Source organism: Chanodichthys erythropterus, chromosome 10 (genome assembly GCF_024489055.1).
Source record: "Chanodichthys erythropterus isolate Z2021 chromosome 10, ASM2448905v1, whole genome shotgun sequence".
Classification (NCBI taxonomy): Eukaryota; Metazoa; Chordata; class Actinopteri; order Cypriniformes; family Xenocyprididae; genus Chanodichthys; species Chanodichthys erythropterus.
The window spans coordinates 17,218,065-17,230,219 of NC_090230.1; the positions used below are offsets into that span (position 1 = coordinate 17,218,065).

The 12,155-nt window shown below is 45.0% G+C and overlaps 1 protein-coding gene across 16 annotated transcripts in view; it reads right to left on the reverse strand.

The window, feature by feature from the left end:
- The window catches only part of LOC137027791 (complement factor H-like), a 59,648-nt gene that overhangs the window by 34,467 nt on the left and 13,026 nt on the right, over positions 1 to 12,155 (reverse strand). For 11 of the 16 annotated variants that reach the window (XM_067396302.1, XM_067396309.1, XM_067396306.1 and 8 more), the window contains 3 exons: positions 3,083 to 3,274; positions 2,777 to 2,968; positions 2,099 to 2,284 (listed from right to left, as the gene is read on the reverse strand). In XM_067396302.1, coding sequence (XP_067252403.1) covers positions 2,099 to 2,284; positions 2,777 to 2,968; positions 3,083 to 3,274 — 570 coding nt within the window. Of the gene's footprint in view, positions 1 to 2,098; positions 2,969 to 3,082; positions 3,275 to 12,155 lie in introns of those variants that run through there. The other 5 variants (XM_067396316.1, XM_067396315.1, XR_010896086.1 and 2 more) reach the window with 4 other exon arrangements.

Here is a 12,155-nt window from a genome sequence, read left to right on the forward strand (position 1 = left end):
CTGCAACGCAATTGCCACTTTTGCAGGCCCAGAAAGATAGTAAAGACATTGTTAAAATAGCCCATGTGACTACAGTGGTTCAACCTTAATGTTATAAAGCGACCAGAATACATTTTGTGTGCAAAAAACAAAAATAACGACTTTATTAAACAATTTCCTCTCTCCGTGTCACTCTCTGACGGTGTTCGTGTGAGCACCGCAGCGCATGCATGTGATGCTGACACAGAATCCGGCCAATAAAATGAGCCGATTGTGTTTACTACGTCAACAGTGTCAGAGACTTACATGGAAGAGAATAAATTGTTGAATAAAGTGGGTTTTTTTGTTTATTTTGTGCACAAAAAGTATTCCGGTCGCTTCATAACATTAGGGTTGACCCATTGTTGTCACATGACTGTTTTAACTATGTCTTTACTACCTTTCTGGGCCATAAAAAGTGGTAATAACGTTGCAGTCTATAGAGGGTCAGAAAGCGCTCAGTTTTCATCAAAAAGATCTGAATTTGTGTCTGAAGATGAATGAAGGTCTTATGAGTTTGAAACAACATGAGAGTGAGTAATTAATGACAGAATTTTCATTTTTGGGTGAACTAACCCTTTAAGATACAGGGCATATACAAATTCAGTGTTGTTATATTTCATATATCTCAACTGAATTGAGGTAATTTGTTTTTGTTCCTATTTTATTACTGACTGTTTTCTTGTCTTTTTTTGTAAATTCAATTCAGTTTGAAATCAAGCTTTCTTGTGCTGCATGTGAGCTACTGCAACAAAGTTACCCTACTGTAAAGACACAAATACACAGAGTGAGCAAATATTTAAGTGACATTATTGTAACGTAATTGATCAATATTATTGGTATTTAAAATGATACTGAATATTGATAATTTGTATTGTATTGAAGTTAGAAATTCCAGTATTGTGACCACTAATTCATGCACTTCATGAATAAGGTGAAAGTGCTTTGTTAAAAAGTAGCTATTTTCTACTGATTGATATTGTTGGGCAATTCATTAAATATCGCCGGCTAAAAAGTAACTAGTAATTTTAGTACTTTGAGTAGTTTTTGAGAAGAGTAATTTGTACTTTTACTCGAGTACTTTTTTGACACCAGTACTTTTACTTGTAATTGAGTATTATTTCAGCAATGTAACAGTACTTGTACTTGAGTACAAATTTTTAGTACTCTTTCCACCACTGATTAAAACCAACCAGACAAGCAAAGAAAAAAGATGCTCAGGTGTTGTAGGTTATGTTTTTACATAATGAATCTCAACAAGCAACAAATTCTGATCAACAGATCAACTCTGAACATTAGGAAACAAGCTACTAAAAAGTCACAGAAAAACAGCAAAATTTTAATAGTGAGAATAAAGAAAATTACTAAGACAATTCAGTTCATAATTTATTCATGCAGCAATGCATGATGGGAGCCATGGATGAATTTTGATTGGTGGCTCCCAGAATGCACTGCAACATGCTTTATGATGGTCACCGCTGTTGAGATTCACAGGATGATTCTTAATGTCTGTGTGTTTAAATGAGCTCTGCTTTTTTTTTTTAAAAAAATCAGAACTCTAACAAAAAAAAAAAAGTATTGATAAAGCTGATCTTGTGCTGTAGAATCACAGTGCTGCTGTAACCAATAATGTAAATCTAACTCAGTGATTCAGATTAAAAAAATCATTATGTAAAAACATAACCAATGACACCTGATCATCTTTTATCTTTGCTTTTCTGGTTGGTTTTAATACAGTTAAAACTGCCCAAACAACACCTAATATTAAATAGTCAAGGATCAAGAGCTCAACTAAAACAAACCCTGACCTCGATGATGGTAACTTAAAAATTGTGATTTTCTCCTTTGGTGATTCTGCTTGTTATCATCAGGTGTCTTCAATAATGCTCAATCATCACTCAATTAATCACTTATTTATCTCATTAATGCTTCAGTGGGTGGAATAAAAATATGGCAGGACTTTTACTCTTTGACCCCTGGATTACCCACCTCTGTCAGTAAATATGTTAATGTTTTTGAACTATATTTAGTATGAAATAAATGTATTTTAAATATGTTACTTTTTTACTAGGGTACTTACTTAAGCACTTAATATTCCCTCTCCATTCTCCGTCTGCACAGCTCAAGTATTTGGAGTAGGGGTGACGCTGATCCAGTATGTATTTATTAAAGCAGCTGTATTCAACTTTCTCCCCTGAATTGTATTCCTTTTTTGTCATTTCTGTTGTATCTGCAAAGTTCACATTTGGTGGTGGCCCACATTTCCCTGAGGGAAAGCAAAGTTATTTTTTTATTTTTAGGCAATTTTTAGATTACCAAGAAAATGTGGCATTAATAAATCTCAGTATCAGCCACATGCCCTTTTTATGGCCTTAAACCATAGAACATGTTATTAATGTTAGTAATGCACATCATTAATTTGAGAATTTGTGTTCATTTTTCTAAATGCTTTAAAATACCTTTCTGTATTGAAAAGATTTGGGTTGGATATTTCTATATAATATATTATATCCAGATTTAAATTTGTGTCTAAAGTTGTGTTTATCCATGTAAAACTCACCGTCATAGTGCTAGTGTGTAGCTATGCTGTTGCTAGGTTTTTCTTGGCGGTTGCTAGGACGTTACTCCTTGGTCCAAGTCAAGAGTGAGTTATGTACCCATGAATTATGTACCAAAGTTGAGCATTTACTTTAGTATAAGCAATAATGATGACTGTAAACACTGTTAAATAACTCAATACTTAAACATGTGACCTTACCTCCTACACATTTAGGGAATGGGGAGTTCCATTCTCCATCTGACAAGCAGCTGATTTTGTTCTGTCCTTCTAATTTTGATTCCCTCCCAACACATGAAAGAGTTATTGTGGCTCCAGGTCTGACTGAAATCTCAGGCCCCGGGTGTCCGTTTGATCTCATGTTCACTCTCAGGTTTGCAACACACATTACCTCTAAAAACAGAAAGATCGGATCAATCAAGCATCCTCCATGTAAACAACAGATCTATCTTTGATCTATCTTTGTTTAATCCAAGTTTCTTTTTTTTTTACCGTCTGTGGTCTTACCTTCACATTTAGGAAAAGGGCTGCTCCATTCTCCATTTGACAGACAGGTGATTTCTCTCTGTCCTTCTAATTTCAGCCCTTCTCTATTGCATGAAAATATTAACTTTTGTCCAGGTTTGACTGGACCCTCAATATCAGGGAATTGCTTCATTATTAAGTCTTCATCTGCTGGGTTTAGAGGACACGTTGCCTCTAGAGAAAGCAGACATTTGATCACATGTTTATCCTCACAGAATCATTTATACCTTATGTGGCCCAGTGCTTTGGAGTCACTGTTTTCTCATGAGTAGTGGTTTAGCATTACTTTTACAGTTTTGTCATATGGTATTGAGTTTAAAATGGGGTATTCATCTATCCCTAACAACCTCATGATAAATTGAGTATGATGCATATACTGACTAAGCTCTGTTAGCTTGTGTGAGATTTGTGATATAAATAAATTAAACAAATTACATTTTTCCAGAGGTGGGTAATCCAGGGGTCAGAGAGTAAAAGTGCTGCCACATTTTTATTCCACCCACAGAAGCATTAATGAGATAAATAAGTGATTAATTGAGTGATGATTGAGCATTATTGAAGACACCTGATGATAACAAACAGAATCACCAAAGGAGAAAATCACTATTTTTAAGCCACCATCGTGGAGATGAGTGTTTGCTTTAGTTGAGCTCTTGATCCTTTCCAACTTAAAATAAAATTTTGTTTGGGCTGTTGTAACAGTTAGTCAAGCAATAAAATAATATGATCATTGTATTAAGACCAACCAAAGTTAAAAGATTATGTTTCCCTTTCAGTCGGTCACGTTCGACGTACGTCAGTAGTGACCGACGAATTGGGATATCGCTAGAGAGCCCCTATCAGCTTCGAGAGAACTAAAACAAGCCAATGGAATTGGCGTGCGATATTTGCATAATGCGCACCTCCCCTAACAGGTGGATATAAAAAGGGGGGCAGATGCAATCGCACTCTGTCTTTCGCTTCGGAGCCTACCTGGTGTCCTGCGGCTGTTTGAACTTCAAGCCTCTGAAGAAGTTTCGGCGCTTGTGTTGGTGTGACGACGCCTGCAGCGAGGTCGCGAGTTGGAGTGAGCCGGGTGGAAACATCCAATGTTTTCCCAGCGTTCCGCTGTAATTCCACTGGTTGGTCTGCGATTTGGTCTGGTTCCTCCTGTGTTTTTCTAAACACGTCGTGACGCTCCCTGTGTGTCTCGACACAAAAGAGCTGAAGTTTCCCTTCTAAAAAGAGCTTCACAGACAGACACTGCGTCTTTTTCAAGATGTCATTCTGTCTGTGCGTTTCTGGAGGCGGTCGTTTCCTATCCTCTCTGACGGCCACGATCACTTTCTCTCATGTCTGCTTAGCGTGCTGAGACTGTGTTTGTGGGTGGTCATATTTTCTTATGGAAATATGTCCACGTCGGCGCGTTGTTTGCTCGCCTTTCTCGTAAGGGCTTGAGCGCTCAGCGCGCCGTGTGCCGTCGAATTGCCGGCTGACAGCGCGCGTTGCCACGGCAACCCTGCGCGCTGTCTGGCGCTCTAGATGCACGGTCGAGACTCGGCTGCCTTTTAATGAGGTGGAGTCCCCTCACTTATTCCCCGATCTAGTTATTTTTCTGAATCAGAAAAGTGCTACTTTGGTTAATAAGCCTGGGTGACCAGAGGATCACAGTGGGGCAATACCCGCCGAGCCATTCTCCGTGGGCCCCCACTCCTCTAGTGCATCGCAAACATGTTGTGACTATGTTCGTGGGTGGATCATGTTTAGATACATGGCCACGTCGGTGCCCAGGGTGCCGTGTGTCGTCCAGTTGGGCGGCCACGTTCACTGTCCAACATGGCTGGTAGCTTCTGCATGTGTTGCTGGTCCTCCTTAAAATAAATATGGAGGACCTAACATCTTAGTCAGGGCTCCAGCAGAGGATCAGATGTCGACTGCTACATTGGAGAGAGTATTGTTGGGCTCTGAACATGAAGATGAGGCTGAGCGTCCCACGGTTGTGGCGTGCTCATGCTGAATCGGATTCAGACTTGGCAACCATGCTTTCCCGGGCCCCCGGGGGTGTTGTGCGACGCGTACTCGCCTTGCCGCGCCCCCTGGATTAGCCCGGATGTGCATGAAAAAACTTGGCAGTTTGTGGCCTTTTTTGGCGTTAATATGGAACGCCAAGAGGGTCATAATCTGCACTACAAGTTTTTTCTCTCACTACCCCCTAGGGTGGGGTGGCAGTGCTACGGGCACACCACCTCTGCCCTGCATGAGTCTTGGCCCCTGGCAAGTCTGCAGTAGGTCAAAGCACTCATTGCATGTGGGTAGTTCTGAGTCGGGGTTGAGCTACGCAGGATGCAAATCAAAGCGCAGGCCCCTGGCCAGACAATGTCCACCATGGTGGTCCAGAAACACCCCTGGCGAGTCTTGCTGGGATGTGCCGTCGTCAAAGTGTGCTTTCTCGATGCGCTCATCTCACAAACTGGCCTTGAACCCAACCCGCTCAACCCGCAGTCACCTGACTAGCGGGAGACGGTCCTGGAGATATGGCGACCTGGAGCTGACGTAAACGGTTCTTTCTCCCCGGAGGAGGGCCGGGTGGAGAATTGGTCTGTTCCGCCGCTGGCTCTCCGGAGTCCAGCGGTACCCACTAGAACTGTTTTCCGATCCTCTACGTCCCAAGAGTGTGGCTGGCGATGTGCAGCGCCCCGCGTTGCTACTCCCAGCCCCCTCTCACCTCGCCAGCAGGTGTCAGTGTGTTGGTGCAGGCCGCGCCCCGTGTGCCGTCTCCCATACGCACTGCTACCTCGCAGAGTCTGATCACACTCTGGGCCGCTACCACGCCGCCCGAGTCGGGTCCCCGTACTCTGGTTCGCTGCCCCACCCCGGTACGTCTGTGGTGCGTTTGGTTCTGCTGGCTCGGTGTCTGGAGGCCTGGTTAGTGCCCCCAGCCCGTTCCGCTGGCTCATGCGTACTATCAGACTCGGCTATGCGATTCATTTCGCCCGGTGTCCTCCGGCGTCCAGGGGTGTCCACTTCACTTAGGGTGTCGTTGGACATTGCACCTGTTCTCCGAGTGGAGATTGCTGTCCTCCTGGCGAGGGATACAATCGAGCCGGTCCCTCCAGCCGATTTGAAGTCAGGTTCAGCCCTACTTCATTGTACCCTAAAGGGCGGTGGGCTATGGCCAATCCTGGATCTGCGCGTCTTGAACCGGTACCTTCAGGCTGCCGTTTAAGGTGCTCATGCAGAAGCGCATTTTCGAGTGCGTCCATCCCCGGGGTTTGGTTTGCAGCATTCGACCTGAAGGATGCATACTTTCATGTCTCGATTCTGCGCTCGGGTCGAGCATGTCAGTACAAACTCCTACCCTTCGGGCTGGCCCTGTCGCTCCACGCCTTGCACGGTTGCGGAGGTGGCCATTGTTCCCTCAAGGAACAGGGCGTTCGCATTCTCGACTGCCTCGACGACTGGTTGTTCCTGGCCAGCTCGCGAAGCAGTTGTGCGTACACAGGGAGATGGTTTAGCTCACCTCAGCCTGTTGGGTCTTTGGGTCAGCTGGGACAAGAGCAAACTCGCCCCCGGGCAGAGGATCTCTTTTCTCAGTCTCGAGCTAGACTCGGTCGCCTGGATTGTGCGCCTCTCTGAGGAGCGCGTCCAGTCGGTGTTGAACTGCCTGAGTTCGCACAAGCGCAGGAGGGCGGCCCCACTGAAAGACTTCAGAGGCTCCTGGGGCATGTGGCGTCTGCAGCCGCGTTTCGCCGCTCAGGTTGCTCCATATGAGGCCGCTTCAACACCGGCTCCGCGACTGGGTCCCGAGATGGCCATGGCAGCGCAGCACGCTCAGTGTCCTCGTGACACGGAGCTGCCGCCCTACCCTCATCCGGTGCTCGGACCCTTTGTTCCTGCGGGCGGGAGTACCCCTTGGACGCTGTGGTCCACACAGATGCCTCTACCACCGGATGGGGGGCCATGTACAACGGGCATGTGGTTCGGGTCTTGGACGGGGCCTCGACTGCATTGGCATATCAATTGCCTCGAGTTGCTAGCAGTATGTCTTGCACTGGGCCGCTTCAAGGAGCTGCTGTCAGACAAGCATGTACTGGTCCGCTCGGACAAGCACGGCGGCCGTTGCGTACATCAACCATCAGGCTGGTCTACGCTCCCGTCGCATATCGCAACTCGCCTGCCATCTCTTGCTATGGAGTCAGAAGCATCTGAGGTCGCTTCAGGCCACTCATGTCCCAGGTGTGCTTAACCGTGCAGCCTACGAGCTCTTACGGCAGCCTCCACTTGCGGGCAAGTGGCGGCTCCATCCCCAGGCGGTCCAGCTGATCTGGCACTACTTCGGCGAGGCCCAGGTAGTCCTGTTGCCTCCCCAGGAACTGCCCTCGGCCAGTGGTTTTCCCTGACCGGCGAGTCGCTCGGCACGGATACCCTGGCACTCAGCTGGCCCCGGGGCCTACGCAATATGCGTTTTTCCCCCAGTGAGCCTTCTCACACAGCTCCTGTGCTAGGTCAGGGAGGATGAGGAGCAGGTCTTGTTAGTGGCTCCATATTGGTCACTCGGACCCGGGTTTCGGACCTAATGCTCCTCACGACAGCCCCTCCTTGGCCGATTCCTCTGAGGAAGGACCTCCTGACTCAGAGATGGGGCTTCCTATGGCACCCGCGTCCTGACCTGTGGAACCTCCACGTGTGGTCCCTGGACGGGATGCGGAGGTTCTGGGTGATCTCCCGCAGGCGGTCGTAGACACCATCACTTCCGCTAGAGCTCCTTCACGAGGAGCCTCTATGCGTTGAAGTCGAACCTATTCGTTGAATGGTGCTCCTCTCGCAAGACGAGAGGACCCCCGATCATGCTCGGTCAGATCTGTGCTTTCCTTCCTGCAAGAGGGCTTGGAGCGAAGGCTGTCTCCCTCCACCCTCAAGGTGTTTGTTGCCGCTTCGCTGCACATCTCCATGCAGTTGATGGCAAGCCCTGGGGAAACACGGTCTGACCATCAGGTTCCTGAGGGGGGTGAGGGGACTGATTCCTCCTTGCCCACCCTCCTTACCCTCTAGGGATCTCACCTTAGTTCTTAGCTAACTTCGGCGTCTTCCCTTGAGCCTTTGCAATTAATCGAGTTAAAAGTACTGTCTCTTAGACCGTCCTCCTGGTTGTATTGGCCTCATGTTAGAGGGTAGGGGACCTGCACGCATTTTCGGTCGACGAATCGTGCCTGGAATTTGGGCCTGGGGATTCTCACGTCTTCCTGAGACCCCGGCCTGGATATGTGCCCAAGGTTCCTACCACTCCCTTCAGAGATCAGGTAGTGAACCTGCAAGCGCTGCCTTCGGAGGAGGCAGACCCAGCCCTAGCTTCGCTCTTTCCAGTTCACGCCCTGCGTGTTTACGTGGATAGAACTTGAAGCTTAGGACCTCAGATCAGCTCTTTGTCTGTTACGGAGACCAGCAGAAGGGAAAGGCTGTCTCCAAGCAGAGGATGGCCCACTGGTTAGTGGATGCCATCGCCCTGGCTTATGTTCCCAGGGCATGCCTTGCCCGTTCGGGTTGAGAGCCCACTCCACCTGAGTGGCCTCTTCCTGGGCGCTGGCTCATGGCGCCTCGCTGACAGATTGTAGAGCTGTGGGCTGGGCGACACCCAACACGTTTGCTAGGGTTTTTAGCTTACGTGTAAGCTGGTTCTTCCCGTGTACTCGCTTCCACCAGCCGGTAGACGCGTTGAACCTGTGCTCGTGTCGGCTTGCAATGCCACTCCCGCCCCCTGGGCAGGATATGTGCATCTGTTGACTCCAGTCGTGTTCCCCGTTCGGTGAACCCTGTCGAGTTCCTCCACCTCCACCTTCGGCTCGGGCATTGCGGAGTGTCTGATGCCAGACCAACATCCATCTTCGATGTTGTCTGTTGGTTGGGTTCCATATGTTGCAATCCCTCTACGTGAGTGATTCCATATGTGTATTGTCCACGGTTACTCCCTACGGTGAGCCCGTGTCTTTCCCTTAGCAGAGCTTCTGCTTTCTCCTGTCAGATGAGTCTCCCCCTACTCAGGTGGAGCCATCCCAGGGACTCATATGCGTTCTGCCCTGCGGGCCAGTCCATATGTTTTCCATTGTAAATTCCTTCCCCTCTGGGTAGGTAGTGGTTCCGCAGCGTTCCTTACGGGTTCGCTTCCCCAGTGTAGTCTAGTTTACTTAGTGGGTATATCGGAACAGCAGTAGACTTCCCGGCGTAAGCTCGCCCCCTTCTCCGTCCCCTTGGTGCGACGGGCGGCTAGAGCCTGCGCTGGGCACTGGAAGGGGTTTCGTAACTGTGGCGTTTTAGTTGGGATCCCAATTCGTCGGTCACTACTGACGTACGTCGAACGTGACCGACTGAAAGGGAACGTCTCGGTTACGTATGTAACCCTCGTTCCCTGAAGGAGGGAACGGAGACGTACGTCCCGTCGCCACAGTTTCTGTACCCTCGCTGCAGTGCGGACACCGGTTGTCTCCTCAGCGAAAAACAGAGTGCGATTGCATCTGCCCCCCTTTTTATATCCACCTGTTAGGGGAGGTGCGCATTATGCAAATATCGCACGCCAATTCCATTGGCTTGTTTTAGTTCTCTCGAAGCTGATAGGGGCTCTCTAGCGATATCCCAATTCGTCGGTCACTACTGACGTACGTCTCCGTTCCCTCCTTCAGGGAACGAGGGTTACATACGTAACCGAGACGTTTTGCATAATCATAATTTGATCTGAATCACTGAACTCATTTAAAGCCCAATCTTACATTATTGATTACAGCAGCACTATGATTCTACAGCACAAGATCAATACTTTTTAGCTTGTTTTCTAATGTTCAGAGTTGATCTGTTGATCAGAATATGTTGCTTGTCACCGTCGTTGAGATTCATATGCTGATTTTTGATGTGTGTGTATATTTATATTAGTGATGGGAAGTTCGAATCATTTTACTGACTTGGACTTTTGAGTCTTGTTTAACAAAATGAACAAATCTTTTTTCGAGTCATTTTGTTCATTTTAGCAAAATGTAATTAAAATGTTACGTGTTTCTTCCCCAACACATCTACTACTTATGCAAACGTTCATCCCACTACAAACAATACAAAACTACAATGCTATAAGATTCAGAAATGATTAATTCATTACTTGGGTCTTCAGTTTATGACAAGCTGATTAAACTAACCTCACCTCTTGTCTGACAAGTCTTCGGGTTTAAGTCGTTCCTTAATGACGTGACAGGCAGTCCCATGCTAAACCAATGCATTCTGAGCCGGTAAGAGAATTTATTAGTTCATCTCATGAGTCTTTCGGGTTTTGAGTCGTTCCTTAATCACGTGACAGACCCATACGCTATTTCTGACATTTCTGTCACTGTTTTTGTTACTGTTTCTTGGGGATCTGTGGTGTGTTATTATAAATAAATAAAGCCCTGTTATAAATAAAGTATTGATTAATTTATCTTGTTGACTGTCTATCTGTAAATAAACACTAGGCTATATAATAATCCAAGCCTACAATACAAAGTATTTATAGCCTAGTTTGTTCATTTTTACTCCAATTTTGAGTTTGCTGTTATAATTGCTTTTCCTAGTCAGACTTGACATATTAGTCTAATATATGTATAAGAAGATTGCTCAAAAAGGACATAATGACATAAATTAAAAGCAAATAACATTTTGAATTTGAATTATTAATGTTAGTTTAAGACATCAAGGTTATGACAACTTCAGCTTTAACAGTTGTAACACAAACTTAAACAAAACTGGAGAGTTAACGTTATTTACTAATAAATATAATGTGCTTGGGTCACACAGCATAGCGTATGGGTCTGTCACGTGATTAAGGAAGGACTCATAAACCCGAAAGACTCATAAAAAGAACTAATCAATTCTCTTTCCGGCTCAGAATGCATTGGTAGCGTATGGGTCTGTCACGTGATTAAGGAACGACTCAAAAACCCGAAAGACTCATGAAATGAACTAATCAATTGAATCATCAGGTGAACTACTACAGAACCTGTAGAATATTGCACATGCGCGACTGAAAGAATCACCCCCCGAGACGACTCGCTCTTCCCGAGTCACATTAAAAATTCGTTGAAAATGAACGAATCGTTCAAGAACGACACATCACTAATTTATATATATATATACATATTTTTTTTTTTGTGACAAGGACAACTTTTTAAAAAAAATTCTGTATTGTAAAAGTTGATCTTGTGCTGTAGAATCACAGTGTTGCTGTAATCAATAATGTAAATCTAACTCAGAGATTGAGCTCAGTGAGTTCAATAATTCAGATCAAAGAATGACTATGATAAAACATAACCAACACCACCTAATCATCTTTTCAGTTTGCTTGTCTGGTTGAATTTAAAGCAGTTAAAACCACCTAAACAAAATCTAATATTAAAAAGTCAAGGGTCAAGAGCTCAACTAAAACAAACCCTGACCTCGATGATGGTAACTTAAAAATTGTGATTTTCTCCTTTGGTGATTCTGCTTGTTATCATCAGGTGTCTTCAATAATGCTCAATCATCACTCAATTAATCACTTATTTATCTCATTAATGCTTCAGTGGGTGGAATAAAAATATGGCAGGACTTTTACTCTCTGACCCCTGGATTACCCACCTCTGCATTTTTCCACTTAATTCACAATCATTCCCAGCTGATGTTCATTATCTAGTCAATGTTTTATCCACCAGGTAAGTAAATATAATTTTAGATTAATTTAATTTTAAGTGACTTACTTGTGCACACAAACGTTTCAATCTTTCTGGAATTTCATTGTATGGCTCAATACACTTGTATTTCAGAATTCTTTTATTTTTGTACACAATTTATAAGCAATTCTAAAAAAAATTTAAGAAAAAATATATGTGAAGAGAAACTGTGGTGTCATTATTGTGATTTATTATTTTAAGTTTTCCTCATTTACAGCTTTGTACAAATTCAGGCGTCCCTACTGTTTATTAAAAAAAAAAAAAATTGCTATTATCTCTTTTATTTTGTGATTTCACTATTTGGAGCCTTGATGTTATTCCTATTGATTGTCAAATATCAAATAATCTCTCATAAT